At 37.4% G+C, this 14,163-nt stretch overlaps 1 protein-coding gene across 6 annotated transcripts in view; it reads left to right on the top strand.

The window, feature by feature from the left end:
- The window catches only part of AKAP6 (A-kinase anchoring protein 6), a 279,987-nt gene that overhangs the window by 241,199 nt on the left and 24,625 nt on the right, over positions 1 to 14,163 (top strand). For all 6 annotated transcript variants that reach the window (XM_014941817.1, XM_014941815.1, XM_014941816.1 and 3 more), the window contains exon 12: positions 6,824 to 7,039. In XM_014941817.1, the coding sequence (XP_014797303.1) occupies positions 6,824 to 7,039 (216 nt within the window). The remainder of the gene's footprint in view (positions 1 to 6,823; positions 7,040 to 14,163) is intronic.

Genomic DNA, 14,163 nt, shown 5'->3' with positions numbered 1-14,163 from the left:
AAAAGTTACCTTCCTGTAATTGCACACTAGTTTAGAGCTAAGATAGGAGCATCTTAACAATAATGGGCACTTTTTTAACAGATTATTGCCAAAAGTGCATTCTTTATTCCAGGGAGACACTGTAATAGATACAAGCGCTTTAGTAATGATACAAGCAATCTGTAAGCTATTATAGTTTCTTTTATAGTAACTTAATCTTCATATTGTTTTATATGTCTGGAATTTTAATAGTGTTTTTAATTTATGAAGAGAAGTATATTACATATTACTAGTTACATGGGAATATGAGCTAAATATCAGACCATTGAACTATATTCTTACAAACAAATATTTTGAAGTACTTAAGCAAGCTTAAGGAATAGAACAAAGAAATTAAAGAAAGTCATACAGATATGATAGCAGCTTTTATGCAATGAGCCCAGAGCATCTATTCTGGATTGTTACTGTTTTAATGCATATATTGTACTTCTAGAGAAAAATAGGAAAGAACATGGGTGCTTTTAGAACGCTATTTAAAAATAAATATTTTCTTTAAAATAAATATATGTACCGAATTAATAAATTTATTTGCATTATTGATTGCAAATAAACACAAATTCCCAGGTAATTTTTTAATGCTAGTGAAAGAATGAATCAATAAAAGCCCTTGATTATATATAGAATGTAAGCGCCTATGTAGATTCTTGAAACCAGTGCAATATTTTTTCCTATTAGTTCATTGACAGTTTTAATATATACAGAAACAAACACAGTTCACAAGGAATATAGTGAACTGTGCTCAGACGTGTAAGAGAGATATCGTAACACTTTGTTAAGCAGTGAGTTACAGAAAGATATGATCAGTGTAGCGATTTAGTGGTTGTAATGCTATTAAAAGTATGGCTTTTAAATAAAGGGAACCAGTTCACTGTTTGGAAAGAAGTCATATTCTACTTTAAACTGTCATTCTGTATTTCTGACTTGCAATTAGATGATATTTCTAAAATGTCAGTCCCAGATTCTGTTGTGACCGTCATCGTAATAAAATGTGACAGCAAAGATATTATATCAATACTTTTTCCATAATTAGCATTAAAGATCTCTCAAGGGTTAAGTACAAAGGTTTTCCACTGAATGGTCTGCAAGCCTTGTGCCTTTAAAATCTTTTAATATAGCCAAGACTGGTGACAACCAGGAGACAAATCTATGAACAAATCCGTTTGGAGAGAATAGTTTTGTGGTGTGTGATGTATGTTACGTAAATGAGCTTATTAGGACTCTCATCTATTTTATTATTGGTGCCCAATTTAATAGAGGCATTTAAAAAACAATATTTCTGCCTGACTCCTTGAAATGAAGAAGATACATTGATATAATTGAGAGCAAATGATTGCATGTTGTGCCATTTAATCATGTCATTTTTCAATTGCTGTTTTTTGCACTTCACTGCATACTTATAGAATATTTAGCTTCAGTATAGATTAAGTCCCACAGTATGCAACTGAGTAGAGTTCCCATATTACGTGACATTTTCTTTTAACCTTGAAATCAGCAAAAGCACACAGGTTTGGCAGTATTTTTCTAAAAGATGACAAGTCATCATTCATTTCCCATCTTTGCAATTTGGCTTTTTTGGTTTGAGGAATTTCTTTCTTCTAATTTTTTTAGGAATTATTTGGTTTCTTTTTCATTCAGAAACAGAAACTCTTATTTTTGCCATGGGTGTCATAAAGATGGAATTTGGAATACAGGGATGCATCGCCCCAGCCAAGACAAGTTCCAGCTGTCATTACCATTGCACAAAAAACACTGAAAATTAAACTTTACCCAGCATTTGCGACCATTTGGTTTCCTGTTTTCCCCTTGTTCATATATTAGTGATGTTAGCCATGATTCTTAAAGTTTCACATTAGCACTTTTGAAAAATGAAGTGCTTCACTAGCCAAAAATCAGATATAAAAAGGCATTTTACATTTTTTTTAAAAGTTGCAGTTTGGATGTTTTAGCTTCCATTCTTGTATTCTGCTTTAATTTCTGCATATGGCGGTTGTTGTAAATACCAACAGTTCCATCTTCATTTTGTCTTCCATCTGGCAACAAGTGATGCAGTAGGAAGGGTATCATTCCCTCCCTCCCTCCCATACCCACATCCTGTAACAACGAGGAAGAGTAAGCCTTTAACAGACCAAGGTTAGACAGAAACTTCCTCTTGGATCTTGTCATTCCGGATTTATCTGCAGCTGATCTTCTTTCATTTTTCTAAAAACACTGAGTATTGCCCATACACGGAAACATAACATATGCCTAGAAATAGCATTTGTTTCAGTATAGCTTTTCTTCTGAACCTGAAAGAAAATCCATCTGTGAAAGTTACCATTTGTCATCTTCGAACTATTTTCAGATCTCTGGGCACCTCTACATGGACCTTTATTATTTCTAATTGTAGAGTGAAAACAAGAAAGATAGAAATGGTTGAAAGAACTTCAAATCACATGAAAAGAATCCCGTGAACAATATGTAATAGATGATGCTACAAAAATCATACCCCAACATTTTATGTAGTGATTTTTATGTGTGGATTACGTGGATTTCAGTGAACTAATCTTAAACTGACTTTTAAACTATTTTTAAGCCGTCCCACTGAATTCACTGAGAACCTTAGTACTTTTAAAAGATTCATATTAAACACTTGCTCAAGAACCTTGATGTAACATTGCTTCAGTGGCCAACTCTTCTATCATCTTTGTGAGAAAGCCAACTTCCACGTCCTTCAGTTGAGCAGAGCAGGTGGTGTGGCACAGCTCAGGAACTGATATGTTGCAGGAAGGCTGAGGGATGGAGAGGGATTGAGGCTTGAGGGGCTCAAATATTTCTCAGCTTCCCACCTTTCTATGCTTCCCACACTCTCTGGCACTGCCTAAAGCTGCACACGTGTTTCTGGTCATATGCCATTCACTTAGGAGTCATGCAGCTATGCAGAGCACCTTCTGTTCAGATCATGGCTACTTCCATCCCCATAGATAGTGCCATTAGCCCATGGCTTGGAAAGAGTGTTTGATGTCATTCGACTCAGCAGGGGCTTTTCCAGATGATTTAAGGCATGGTATTAACAAGCTGTGAAAGTAGTTTCAGCTAGCCCTTTTTAGCTATGCGGGTGATAACTTCAAAGCACTGAAAATAGGAGTAGGCAGAGGGAAGAAAAATCTTCCAAGATTCTAACAGCACAGACGGGAATCCTCAGTATGAGAAAATATGACTCGTAATAATGTTATAATGAACAACACCTCAATGTTATCAGGGTATCTGTTGTGAAGCAAAGGACTCAGATACAAAGTCAAGTTCATACACAGCAGCTGCAGTTACTGTGTATACTCTTAGCCTGCAGCAAAAAAGTCAAATGCATTAATTTAAGTCTTGCTGCAAACGATTTAAGTGAATGTGTTTCTCCCACGTTTGCAAAGGTTTGGATTGTATTTACAGTTGCCACAGCTCAACGGGCACATGATAATGTGAGGAGCCACAATCGAAAGTGTCTGATCTCTTAATCTATACTTCAGCAAATCTGCACACACAGGATGCGAAGTGAGCCTAACTGATGCACCTCAGTCTACTGTTAGGTCATTTCCCAATTTTCTGAACTGTCAAGTACTTAGCAGCTTGCTGTAGCAGCTGTAGACCAACAGGCCCAAGCCTCAGTAGACAAACTCATCATTTTCTCTTCCTTTTTTTTTTTTTATTAATCATTAGTTATAGCTGTTCATTCACAACGTAGAATGTACCTTGCAAATAGTTAAAGTAACCATGATACTGGAAGCGTACTTTGCATGTACAATTGCCATATTGACAGGTTTTTATAGAAGCATGCCATTTTAACAACACCAGAACATAGATGGATATACAACACTGTGAGATGTCATAGGATACAGGCAATTATTGTGTCCCTTTAGGACACTGTATACCAGACCTTAATACTGCTTAGACTCTTTATTTCTAGTGCTATTATATCGGGTTTAAAGATGTCTTTACATGATTAAGTTCTCTGGCTTTTAAAGTATTGTTGCTACAGCCAACTCTTTCAACACAATGTTAGATACAAGCACTTCATTCTTCTGTTTAATATTAACGGTAATATAATGTAATAAAATTGAAACAAAAGTGCCATAGGCCTAATTGTACTGTCACAGCCATGTAAATCAGAAATAGCTTCAGCAAAGCTGCTGTTATTATGCTGGTGTAAAATTGATGTAAATTAGAAATGACTTGGATGCTGTAGCTCTGCTTGCAGATAGCACAATGTAAAGGCTTCACTTAAACTCCCATATAATGGCTTATGAATTAAATACTCCTTACCTCATCATATTATATGGTATTGTATCAAAAATGAGCAATATTTATAAGGGATGACATAATCGGGTAGATCAAGGTAAGTTAATGTTACGGGGCCAGCTTCTGAGCTGTATTGACTTCCATGAAGTTGCTGCAGATCTATGTAGATTTGGCTGCCACCAGTATATAACGTACCATCACTTCCATAAAACTGAGTTGCTTCACTGTTATACAATGTAAAATAAGAATCCTGACTTTGTCTTTAGGTAGATTTTTTGGTTTGTTTTTTTCCTGATGTGATGTTAGGCTGACGAACAACATCGGAAAGGAAATGTGCCAGATATGGTGGTTACATCAAGAGCTGTGTAGGAAACTAGTAATGAACTGTAGGAAAATAAATAAGGGCGAGTTCAGGAAACATAAGTGGAAATGCAGCTCTGGTATAAATTGAATAATAAAATTCCTGGTCATATTTTGCCATAAATAGGGGTTTGGGAATTTGTCATTCACCTTATTTAAAATTCAGAAATATTAAAGGTACAGGGTTCTCTCATTATAGAAGTAATAGAATTCTACCTATTACAGAGTTAGGGTAATTTAAATAGCTATAGAATGCATTATATCAATAAGTGGAACATCTGTATGAAATGTCCACCTGCTGATATACTACTCAGTGTACTTTACAACGAAATGTACTTAATCATTTTAAGACGTCTTCTAATGAAGCTTTATCGGGATTAACATTTTGAACACAAATACTTTTAGGCATTAAAACTTCCACTTTAAATGAGATTGCATTGTCTTGTTTACCCTTGTTGATTAATAAGCAATCTGTTAACTGTTAGAACAGCCCAATTGTGCCAGTGAAAGTAGATTAGTAATTCAGCTATGGTTGTGGGTTTAATCATCATTTCTCTTGAAGCCTTGGAATAAAAAAAAAGCTTGCACACTATCCATAGGCAAAGAAAAGATATATCTTTTTAGATGTGCATACCAATGTTTTGCTTCAGACTTTCAGCTTAGTATTATTGATCAAACACATACTTCCAGCAGCAAAATACTCCTGTGAGGTACATTTCTAAGTATAAGTTCCAATTTTTAAAGAAAATGTGATATGAAAATCTGGAACTTGAATTCACTTTCTATAGAATGTTATTGCTTTGCTAATAAAATTCAAGAGGACAGGTCCTGATTTTTTATAAGTTAATGCTTTGAGAGATGCAGTGGCTTTTTTTTGTTTGCTTATTATGATTAAATGGAAGCTTAAAGGCAAATACCTTGTCTTCAAAAAAAGATGATAGTTCAGATCTTCTCATGGGGTCATGCACTTTCATCTGTGGCATCCCACAGAGGGAAACAGATGTTGGCAAGTTACAATTTAAATTATCTGGAAAGCTCCCACGTGTGGAGCACAGTCCTGTTAAATTCAGGAGTAGCACAGGACCATGATGATAGTTGAATACTTGAACTATGAAATGCTATAAAAGTATAGGATCTCAGAAGCGGGGCTGAAGCAGTCATCCTCAGATGCCTTTGTGCTTTGTGTGCCCTGTGTACCAGCTTCATAGATGTTATTATTAAAACACATTATGATTTAATAAAATCTTCATTTGATGTTGAATGATGGTAGTGTGTGATTGTGGATAAAACCATGCTTGACAGCACCCCATGCCATTAACTGCTTCCGGGTGTTACATCTCTCTTTAGTTTTGGCATGTAGGATGCATTATTAATACTGCTATTCAATGAGATTCGCAGTGTAGTTACTTAGGTTTCTGGCGTAGAACCAACATATCCTGACTCCCATCAATATTCAGCAATATTAGGGCTTAGTGATTGTGTCCCATCATGCAGTTCACATCAGACTGCATTCTTGGTAGCACTGGAATCGGTATGATGAAGTAAATGCAGTGAATAACTCACCTTTAAGAAGGATACAGGTATCATAGTATTCCTACATGTATTTAAATATGGAACTACCCTGGAAATATTTTATAAGGAAAAAAACATCTGTAAAGGATTTTATACTGATTTTTCTCCTTCCTTAAGGTTCCTCCTCTGACAGGGTACATATGACCCATAATTTCTGTTGGTTTTGCTAAATATATATATATATTTTCATTGCATGGATACAATTTTTTCCCCCATTTTTTCCTGAAGAATTTCTGAAGCTGATTACTGTCAGGATAACTCATTTCAGATGTGTCCCAGTTGAATGAAAAGAAAAGGAAGAATAAACCAGTCTACACCATAAAACTTTCAACATTATTGAGACAGTTAGCTATGTGTGGCATTTGTTTGAAGGAGACCAAAAGTAGCTTTACTCCTTCTGTGCTAATAAGACTCTGTTTATCTGAAAATACAACATTAAGCTTTGACACTAAGTATAGGAACTTATGGAAGAGCTGAAAAAAATACTGTAAGGCAGAAATTGGGCACCATTAAATATCAGATAATAGTTAATATTTTAATTTGTGAAGTATTCCACACTGACATCTGTTGTTTGTCTGTCCCGCAGTCTCTATGTTGTGAGATCAAACAGAGACGTCGTGGGGTAGCCTCTGTGCTGCGACTATGCCAGCACCTCCTGGATGACCAGGAGACCTGCAACCTAAATGCAGATCACCAGTCCATGCAGCTGATAATCGTAAACCTTGAGAGGCGGTGGGAAGCCATTGTCATGCAAGCTGTCCAGTGGCAAACAAGGCTACAGATGAAATTGGAGAAAGACTCGGTGAGTGATGCTTTCTTTAAAAAGATCTCATGTGGTTTCATTCTTCACGAGAGACACTTTCTCAGTGCAAGACAAACGCATTCATATAGAGTGTTTTCTTCTGATTGAAGATGCCATTCCTAGTATTTACTACTGTGTGGAGCTTTAGTTTTTTGCAAAGTATTGTATTCTGTGGACAAAACTGATTAATAAGATAAAGTCACAGTATACATGTTGGGTTTGCTGGATATTTAATCTCATCACATCTGATCCTGTCATGTAATGAAAACAATCTTCTGTTATTGCCATGTTGCCCAGTACCTAACAGAACTGGGGCCAGAGACATATTTCGCTGATTGTAAATGTATTTCAGAAAGAGTATTTTCTGTGTAAGACTGGTTTTAATTAGCATCCGAGCAGTAGATGTGTATTTCACATAGAAAGCCGTGGGTATGTGATTAATATACAATTCTGTGTTATTTGAATATAAGTAAAATGCATTAATTTGCTTTTATCTCAGGGAAATGATTCCTAAGAGGCAAAATAGTACTCTGCTTAAACCATCCATTAAGTGGCATAAATTAGACAGGTTTTCTACAGCATAAAACTATATTACAATGCAGTATCTACATTTAAACAATAAACCATAGGGGGAACAAAATAATCCCTACTGTAACACCATTGACTGTAATGGATGAATTGGCTCAGCATGCTTTGTGCTACTATCATAATGCTGAAGTCTGTATACTGCAGCTACATTGACAGCGGTGATAACCCTATGCAGTGCATGCACTGAAGAGCCTTGGGAACAAATGACATATATTTAGCTTACATAATTTTTTAGGTTTATATCAAGCAAATAAAAGGAAAAAACGCTTGATGCTTACATGCGTCCTAACAATTATCAGACTAACAGTGAAATACTACTTTTGTCTTCTTTTGGTTCAAGTTCCTTTACAAAAATAACAGAAGTTGTAATTCTCTTGTTCAGTTATGGTAGTGTAGTATGAAGATATACAAGACATTGCTAAGAAACTCTAGCAGTTCCTGAGTGAAAATAGTATTAGTCTAAATAGGCCAAGAAAAGGTGAGTTAGTGAGGAGGATGCTTGGGATGAGTGAACTGATGAAGGTAGTATTAATCTGTTGCCTGCCTGCCTTTACCAAATTTATAAGGTAGGAGTGCTCCTCTGCCTGTTTGGTTTATTGGCTGCTTTGCTATAGGTATTGAGAGAGAAATGGGACTTGAGGAAGCAACAAGGTTTGAATAGACTTTCAGGATAAGTCAAACAGGGCACATCACTGTGTGAGGCAACAAGGAAGGAAGATGTCATTGAAAAACACATGGGGTATCAGTGTTGATTTTATAAGCACGGGAGTAGTCAACAGACAATGTAAGAAGCGTAGATAACTGAGGGGTCGGTTAAGCTCCCCAGAATTTGATCTGGTTAGAAGTGTGAAAATGATGAAGTTACCTGTAATTGTACAAGGGTATAGAGAATGCTAAATATTATATTTCAGCCTTTCCTTGTATGTCTATGTGCAGAGAGGGAAGTATTGACTGAAGGGAAAGACTATGGGAAACAACCAACAAGGTCAATGAAGAGATTTCACTATATGACCATCTTAATGATGCTAAGATTCCTCTCACAGAGCTAGCAAGAGCTGTAGATGTCACAGCTGATGCAAATTACCAGAAAGAGAACAGTCATCCTGACAGAGCTTGAAGAAAAGAGGAGATTTGGGGAGGACAGAGCAAGAGTTCTGTTTTCTTTGTGTTTTGTTTATGTTAATGGACTTTTAGGAGGAGATGCTTATAAGGGAAGAGTAACTGGTGTCATCTACCTGGACTTGTGCAGAGTTTTTGACCCTATACCGCACAATATCCTTGTCTCTAAATTGGACAGACATTGATTTGATGGATGGACCACTTGGTGGATAAGGAACTGGCTGGCTGGTCGCGCTCAAAGAGTTGCGGTCAACAGCTCAATGTCCAAGTGGTGAACTGTGACAAGTGGTGTTCCTCAGGGGTCGGTACTGGGACTGGTACTGTTTAACATCTTTGTTGGAGACACAGACAGTGGGATTGAGTGCACCCTCAGCAAGTTTGCTTATGACAACAAGCTGTGTGGAGTGCTCAACACATCCAGGGAAGGAATGCCATCCAGAGGGACCTTGATAGGTTTGAGAGGTGGGCCTGTGCAAACCTCATGAAGTTCAATCAGGCCAAGTGCAAGGTCCTGTACATGGGTCGGGGCAAGCCCAAGCACAAATACAGGCTGGGCAGAGAATGGCTTGAGAGCAGCCCTGAGAAGAAGGACTTGGGGGTATTGGTGGATGAGAATCTAAACATGAGATGGCAATGAGTGCTGGCAGCCAAGATGGCCAACCATATCCTGGGCTGCATCAAAAGAAGCATGGCCAGCAGGTCAAGGGAGATGATTCTGCCCCTGTACTTCACTCTGGTGAGACCCCACCTGGAGTACTGCATCCAGCTCTGGGTTCCCCAATATAAGAAGGACATGGACGTGTTGGAGCAAGTTGAGAGGAGGGGCACAAAGATGTGAGTGGGCTGGAGCATCTCTCCTATGAAGACAGGCTGAGACAGTGGGGGTTGTTCAGCCTGGAGAAGAGAAGGCTCTGGGAAGACCTTATAGCAGCCTTCCAGTACCTAAAGGGCGCCTACAGGAGAGATGAGGAGGCACTCTTTATCAGGGAGTGTAGTGATAGGACAAGCCGCAATGGTTTTAAACTGGAAGAGATTAGATTTAAATTGGAAGAGATTAGATTTATATTAGATATCATGAAGAAATTCTTTACTCTGGGAGTGATGAGACACTGGAACAGGCGGCCCAGAGAAGCTGTGGAGGCCTGTTCAAGGCCAGGTTGGATGGAGCTTTGAGCAACCTGGTCTAGTGGGAGGTGTTCCTGCCCATGGCAGGGAGGGTGGAACTCGATGATCTTTTAGGTCTCTTCCAACTCTAACTGCTGTATGATTCTCTGATTTAAAAAAGAAACAGAAGAGTTGGGCTAGATACAAAGGAGTTTACTTGAGGCCTCAGTCCAAAGATGGGAATCTGCAGGTATCTGAATGTATATTATCATCTAAAAAAGAGAAAGGGAAGTAGGTAAGGAAAAAAGTTTGTTTGAGTCTAGTGAAAAGCAGAAGATCAAGGAAGAACAATTAGCAAAAAACCACAAAGGAGGTAGAAAAGGAATCTATAGAGCAGAAAAATCCAAGACAGTAATTTGTTGAGAGTCTGATCAAGTGGAGTCAAAAGTAAATCAGAAGCTGGTAAAATAAAGATCATGAGAATATGTTAGAGAAATTTCAGTGGAATTAAAGGAATAAACAGAATCAGGGAGGATGAGAATGAAGCTGAATAGAAAAAGGAAGCATGAGTTTTAAACAATACATCCACATTTAAATGAGAGGAAAGTCAAGAAATAAAAGAAGACAAATGCCATCTCAACAGTGGCAGAAAGGCAACATTCTTGAGTTTTAATGGTAATGAATCTGGGAGAGCAAGAAATAAGAATAGAAGAGAAGAAGTCAGCAGTGATATAGGCTGGGCAAGTGAATGGATTAGAAGATAAATATGAGACTGAGGAATAAAAAAAAAAGATAAAGAAAGAAAATATAATAGTAAAGCTTTTTCATTCTTTTCAGAAACACTACTTGTATTTTTATGATAGTTCCATCTTCAGAATATTTAGTCATATTACTAATCTATTACATCAATAGCTCTAGTGAACTGTTGGTTTGTGTTACACAAAATGTTTAATGAGCTGACCAGGCAGTAGAAAAAACAATTGAGTTTTGGAGCTTCAAAACCAAGTGTGTACACTGCAACAGCCAAACCGAAAAATAGTTCTCAGAATTTTAGTTGCTAGAGGCTGAGTATCTGTTGGGTCTGTAACTGCCTAAGAGATTGGACTAGGTTTCTACTGTGCTTCTCTAAAAGGAAAAGTACCACAAAAATGAGGAACTACCTTTTTCATCTACAAAACTTATAATTTTATTGTAGTAAATACATATATTCTACTGAACTTGGTCCAGAAACAAGTTGCATTTATGAGATAGCTTAGAGGGTGTTGAACAGAGGTCCAAGTTATTGTAGTGAAAGCATTTTATCTCCTTTTGCATGTGGGCAGCTACTGTGTGAAAGCAGTTCACTGTTTGTAGCTGCAGTTACTGTAAATAAACTGTTATGAGCTAATTAGAGCTTGGTGCTGCTCTTGCAGCAGGAGCAAAGTAATTCTTGTGTTTCTGTTAGGGATTGCAATAAATCAGGAGTTGGAGTTGAGGCATGGTGGGGTGTGAATCACAGAATTGTCTAGGGTGGAAGGGACCTTTCAGATCTTCGAATACTGCACCTTACTTGATATCCAGACACTTGGAACTTCACAAGGTGCATGCTGCTTTGTTCCCACTTTGCCTGAGGTAGTCTGGAGTTATTTGCTTGGCTGAGTTGAATTTCACCAGGCAGGGTGTGTATCATTCTTTCTTCTGAGAAATGGCAGCCATTTAGAGCTATCATAATGCTCATCTAATTTTCACTGTGGGGTGTTTTGTTTTGGAACCTCTCATCCTAAGCTTGTTTATAATAATATGATTCTTTAAAGTATGTCAGTATCTACAAGTTTCTCATGTTGATAAAACTACCTGTATTCTCAATATTTAAAGGTGCCCAAGCCACTGCAGGATTCAGGTTTCTTTGTCTTCCCTGGCCTGAGTTGGCATGTTCTAGCCTTCCTTTTCACTCAGTTCCTGTGTAGTCATTTCTTGGGTTGGTACCAGGACTGTTTCTTCTGCTTCCCTATCTCTCCGTACTTGATGGTGTGCCAGTCTTGGCACACAATCAGTATCCCTTGGTAACAAGTCTTTATTTGTGGTTGCCCACAAAATACTGTAATTTATGAAAACAAATGAGGTGGTTTTATACCCTGATGGCATCTGACTCATACATGGCATCTGACTTGCTGACAGTAAATAAGATAGCCCAAATTATTATATTGCCTCATATAAGTCTAAGAGTCACTTGCATTTTCTACTGTCTTCTTAATTTGTGTACTAGGCTCTTCCTTCGTCCTGTTTCTGCCCCTTTTTACATTCTGTCACTTATCTGGGCCTCTTATAGCTTTACAAAAGTATGCTGGAATTAACCACAAAAGGCTTTTAGGTTTCCTTTGAATTTTTTGCCTTCATTGATGGCTTTCAGCAGTGTTTAATTTTGCTCAATTTTTGCCATAGTGGGCACCGTAAGTTTACAAATAACAAAATATTAAAATGTACTACAAGCACCTGAAGTCTGGTAAAAGATGTCCTTCTCATAAACCAAAAGTTATGTCTAGAATGTGTAATTATCAATAAGAATCACTCCAGAAGAATGAAGTGTCATTAGATTTAGTAGGTTAATCTAGCTATAAAGAATGAAGTATTCATACAATGAAAAAAACAAAGATTACTTTTAAAAAACAGTGGGACACTTGTCTGTTACTGGAAGCAGTCCTAATCTGTTTCAGCAAAAGAGGTTTTTATTTCCCCCATCTGCTTTTTTGTGGTAAATTCTTTTCCCCCAGATTTATCATTCCATAGTTTGCTGATATAACATTATATGTCACCTAAATTTTAGCTTCAGAACTACACAGATGCCTTATAGTTTGCCTAACAAGACCCTGCTGGCAATCATCTTAAAAGTAAAAGGAGTCTGTCTGGCAATTGCAACAGCAATAGCAACAATCTTTAGTCAACTAAACCCAAAATTGCCATCTAAAATTCCTGCTCAACAGCTGGAGAAGCTTTAACTCACTGTGCACTTTCCTTTAGATGGTCTAGTCTACTTGAAAGAATGAACAGTTAAAAAAGGATTTGGGACAGACTCAGTCATGGTCATGCACACAAGTTTACAACTGTTAAGTCAAAGGGGGGATATGTAGGTTGTTTTATGCAAATTTTTTTGGTCCTTTGCTCAGCCAGTGATATTCGCATCTGAGTTATTTATTTAGCCTCAGTGGGTTATTCCAGCAGCTACAGATGTTCACAGTTTGGGGATATCCCTACCAGGTCAGATATGTCTCTATAGAAAGCTACACTGAGGTGATCATGGAAATTCACTTTTCTGGGACTGTTTTACCAATACTGGAGTACATAAAAATGTCACACTGCTGTTGCTGAGAGAGAGACAGAACTGTGGTTTCTAATTCTAAGTTGCAATTTGATATTCCTGCCTTTTTGGTGACTGGAGAAACTGCTTTTTCTCCAGATTGCTCATTCATTGAATGAGAAACATATCTGTTTTATGGAGCAGACAGTCTCCTTTCTTATTCAACAGAGAGGGCTAATTGTTGAAGGGACAGTATTAATCATGCTTTTAAAACAGAGATTTTGAGCTAAGGCAATTTGGGTTAAGGTGCTGTAATTCTCACATTGTCCTGAAAATGTATGAAGTATTCATTGTCTGATCACTAAGTTCACTACTATGCTTCACAAAAAAAAAAGATGTTATTTTTATTTCTCTTGTTCTCCTGAGTCATCCCATGTGTACACTACACTGTATGTCCAGCAAAACCCCCATCTGTATTGGCTTGAAAGTATGCTGTACATCCAGCCACATAATTGAAAATAATAAGGCCACAATAAATGGGATGGCCTTGGGGTATAACACCCAAGGGATTCAATTGGTGTCGCTTTGCATCAATGTCCATGCATCATGGTAATTGAGGTAACATAACCAATTACCACATTTTAATTAGAGTTGTAAGGACTTGGGAAAATCTGCAATGGTGAGACAGCTCACTTTAAAAAAAAAAAAGGCATCTCTTTTCCTCAAGCTTCTTTCTTAGGAGGTAAAGAGCCTGCTTAAAGCTCTGTTTAGGATTTTTTCCAAACTTCCTCTTGGTTTCATTCTTTATCATGTGTTTTGAAAAAAAAAAAAAAGTTGTTTTGAAATACTGTATTGCTTCTGATCTGGTATCTTTATCCCTTTTCTGTATTTATTTGTTTCTGTGATGCTTTCTGGAAAAGAGAACAGTTTTTAATAATGCTAGGCATGGTGTGTGCGCTTCACTTCTCTATATTTAATTCACTCCTGCAATGTTATTTCAAGCCATGGACTGACATTTGCTCTAAGCTTAAAAAACCAC

This window comes from Calidris pugnax, unplaced genomic scaffold (assembly GCF_001431845.1).
Source record: "Calidris pugnax isolate Ruff unplaced genomic scaffold, ASM143184v1 scaffold56, whole genome shotgun sequence".
NCBI lineage: Eukaryota > Metazoa > Chordata > Aves > Charadriiformes > Scolopacidae > Calidris > Calidris pugnax.
This window is presented reverse-complemented; position numbering and strand designations above follow the sequence as displayed.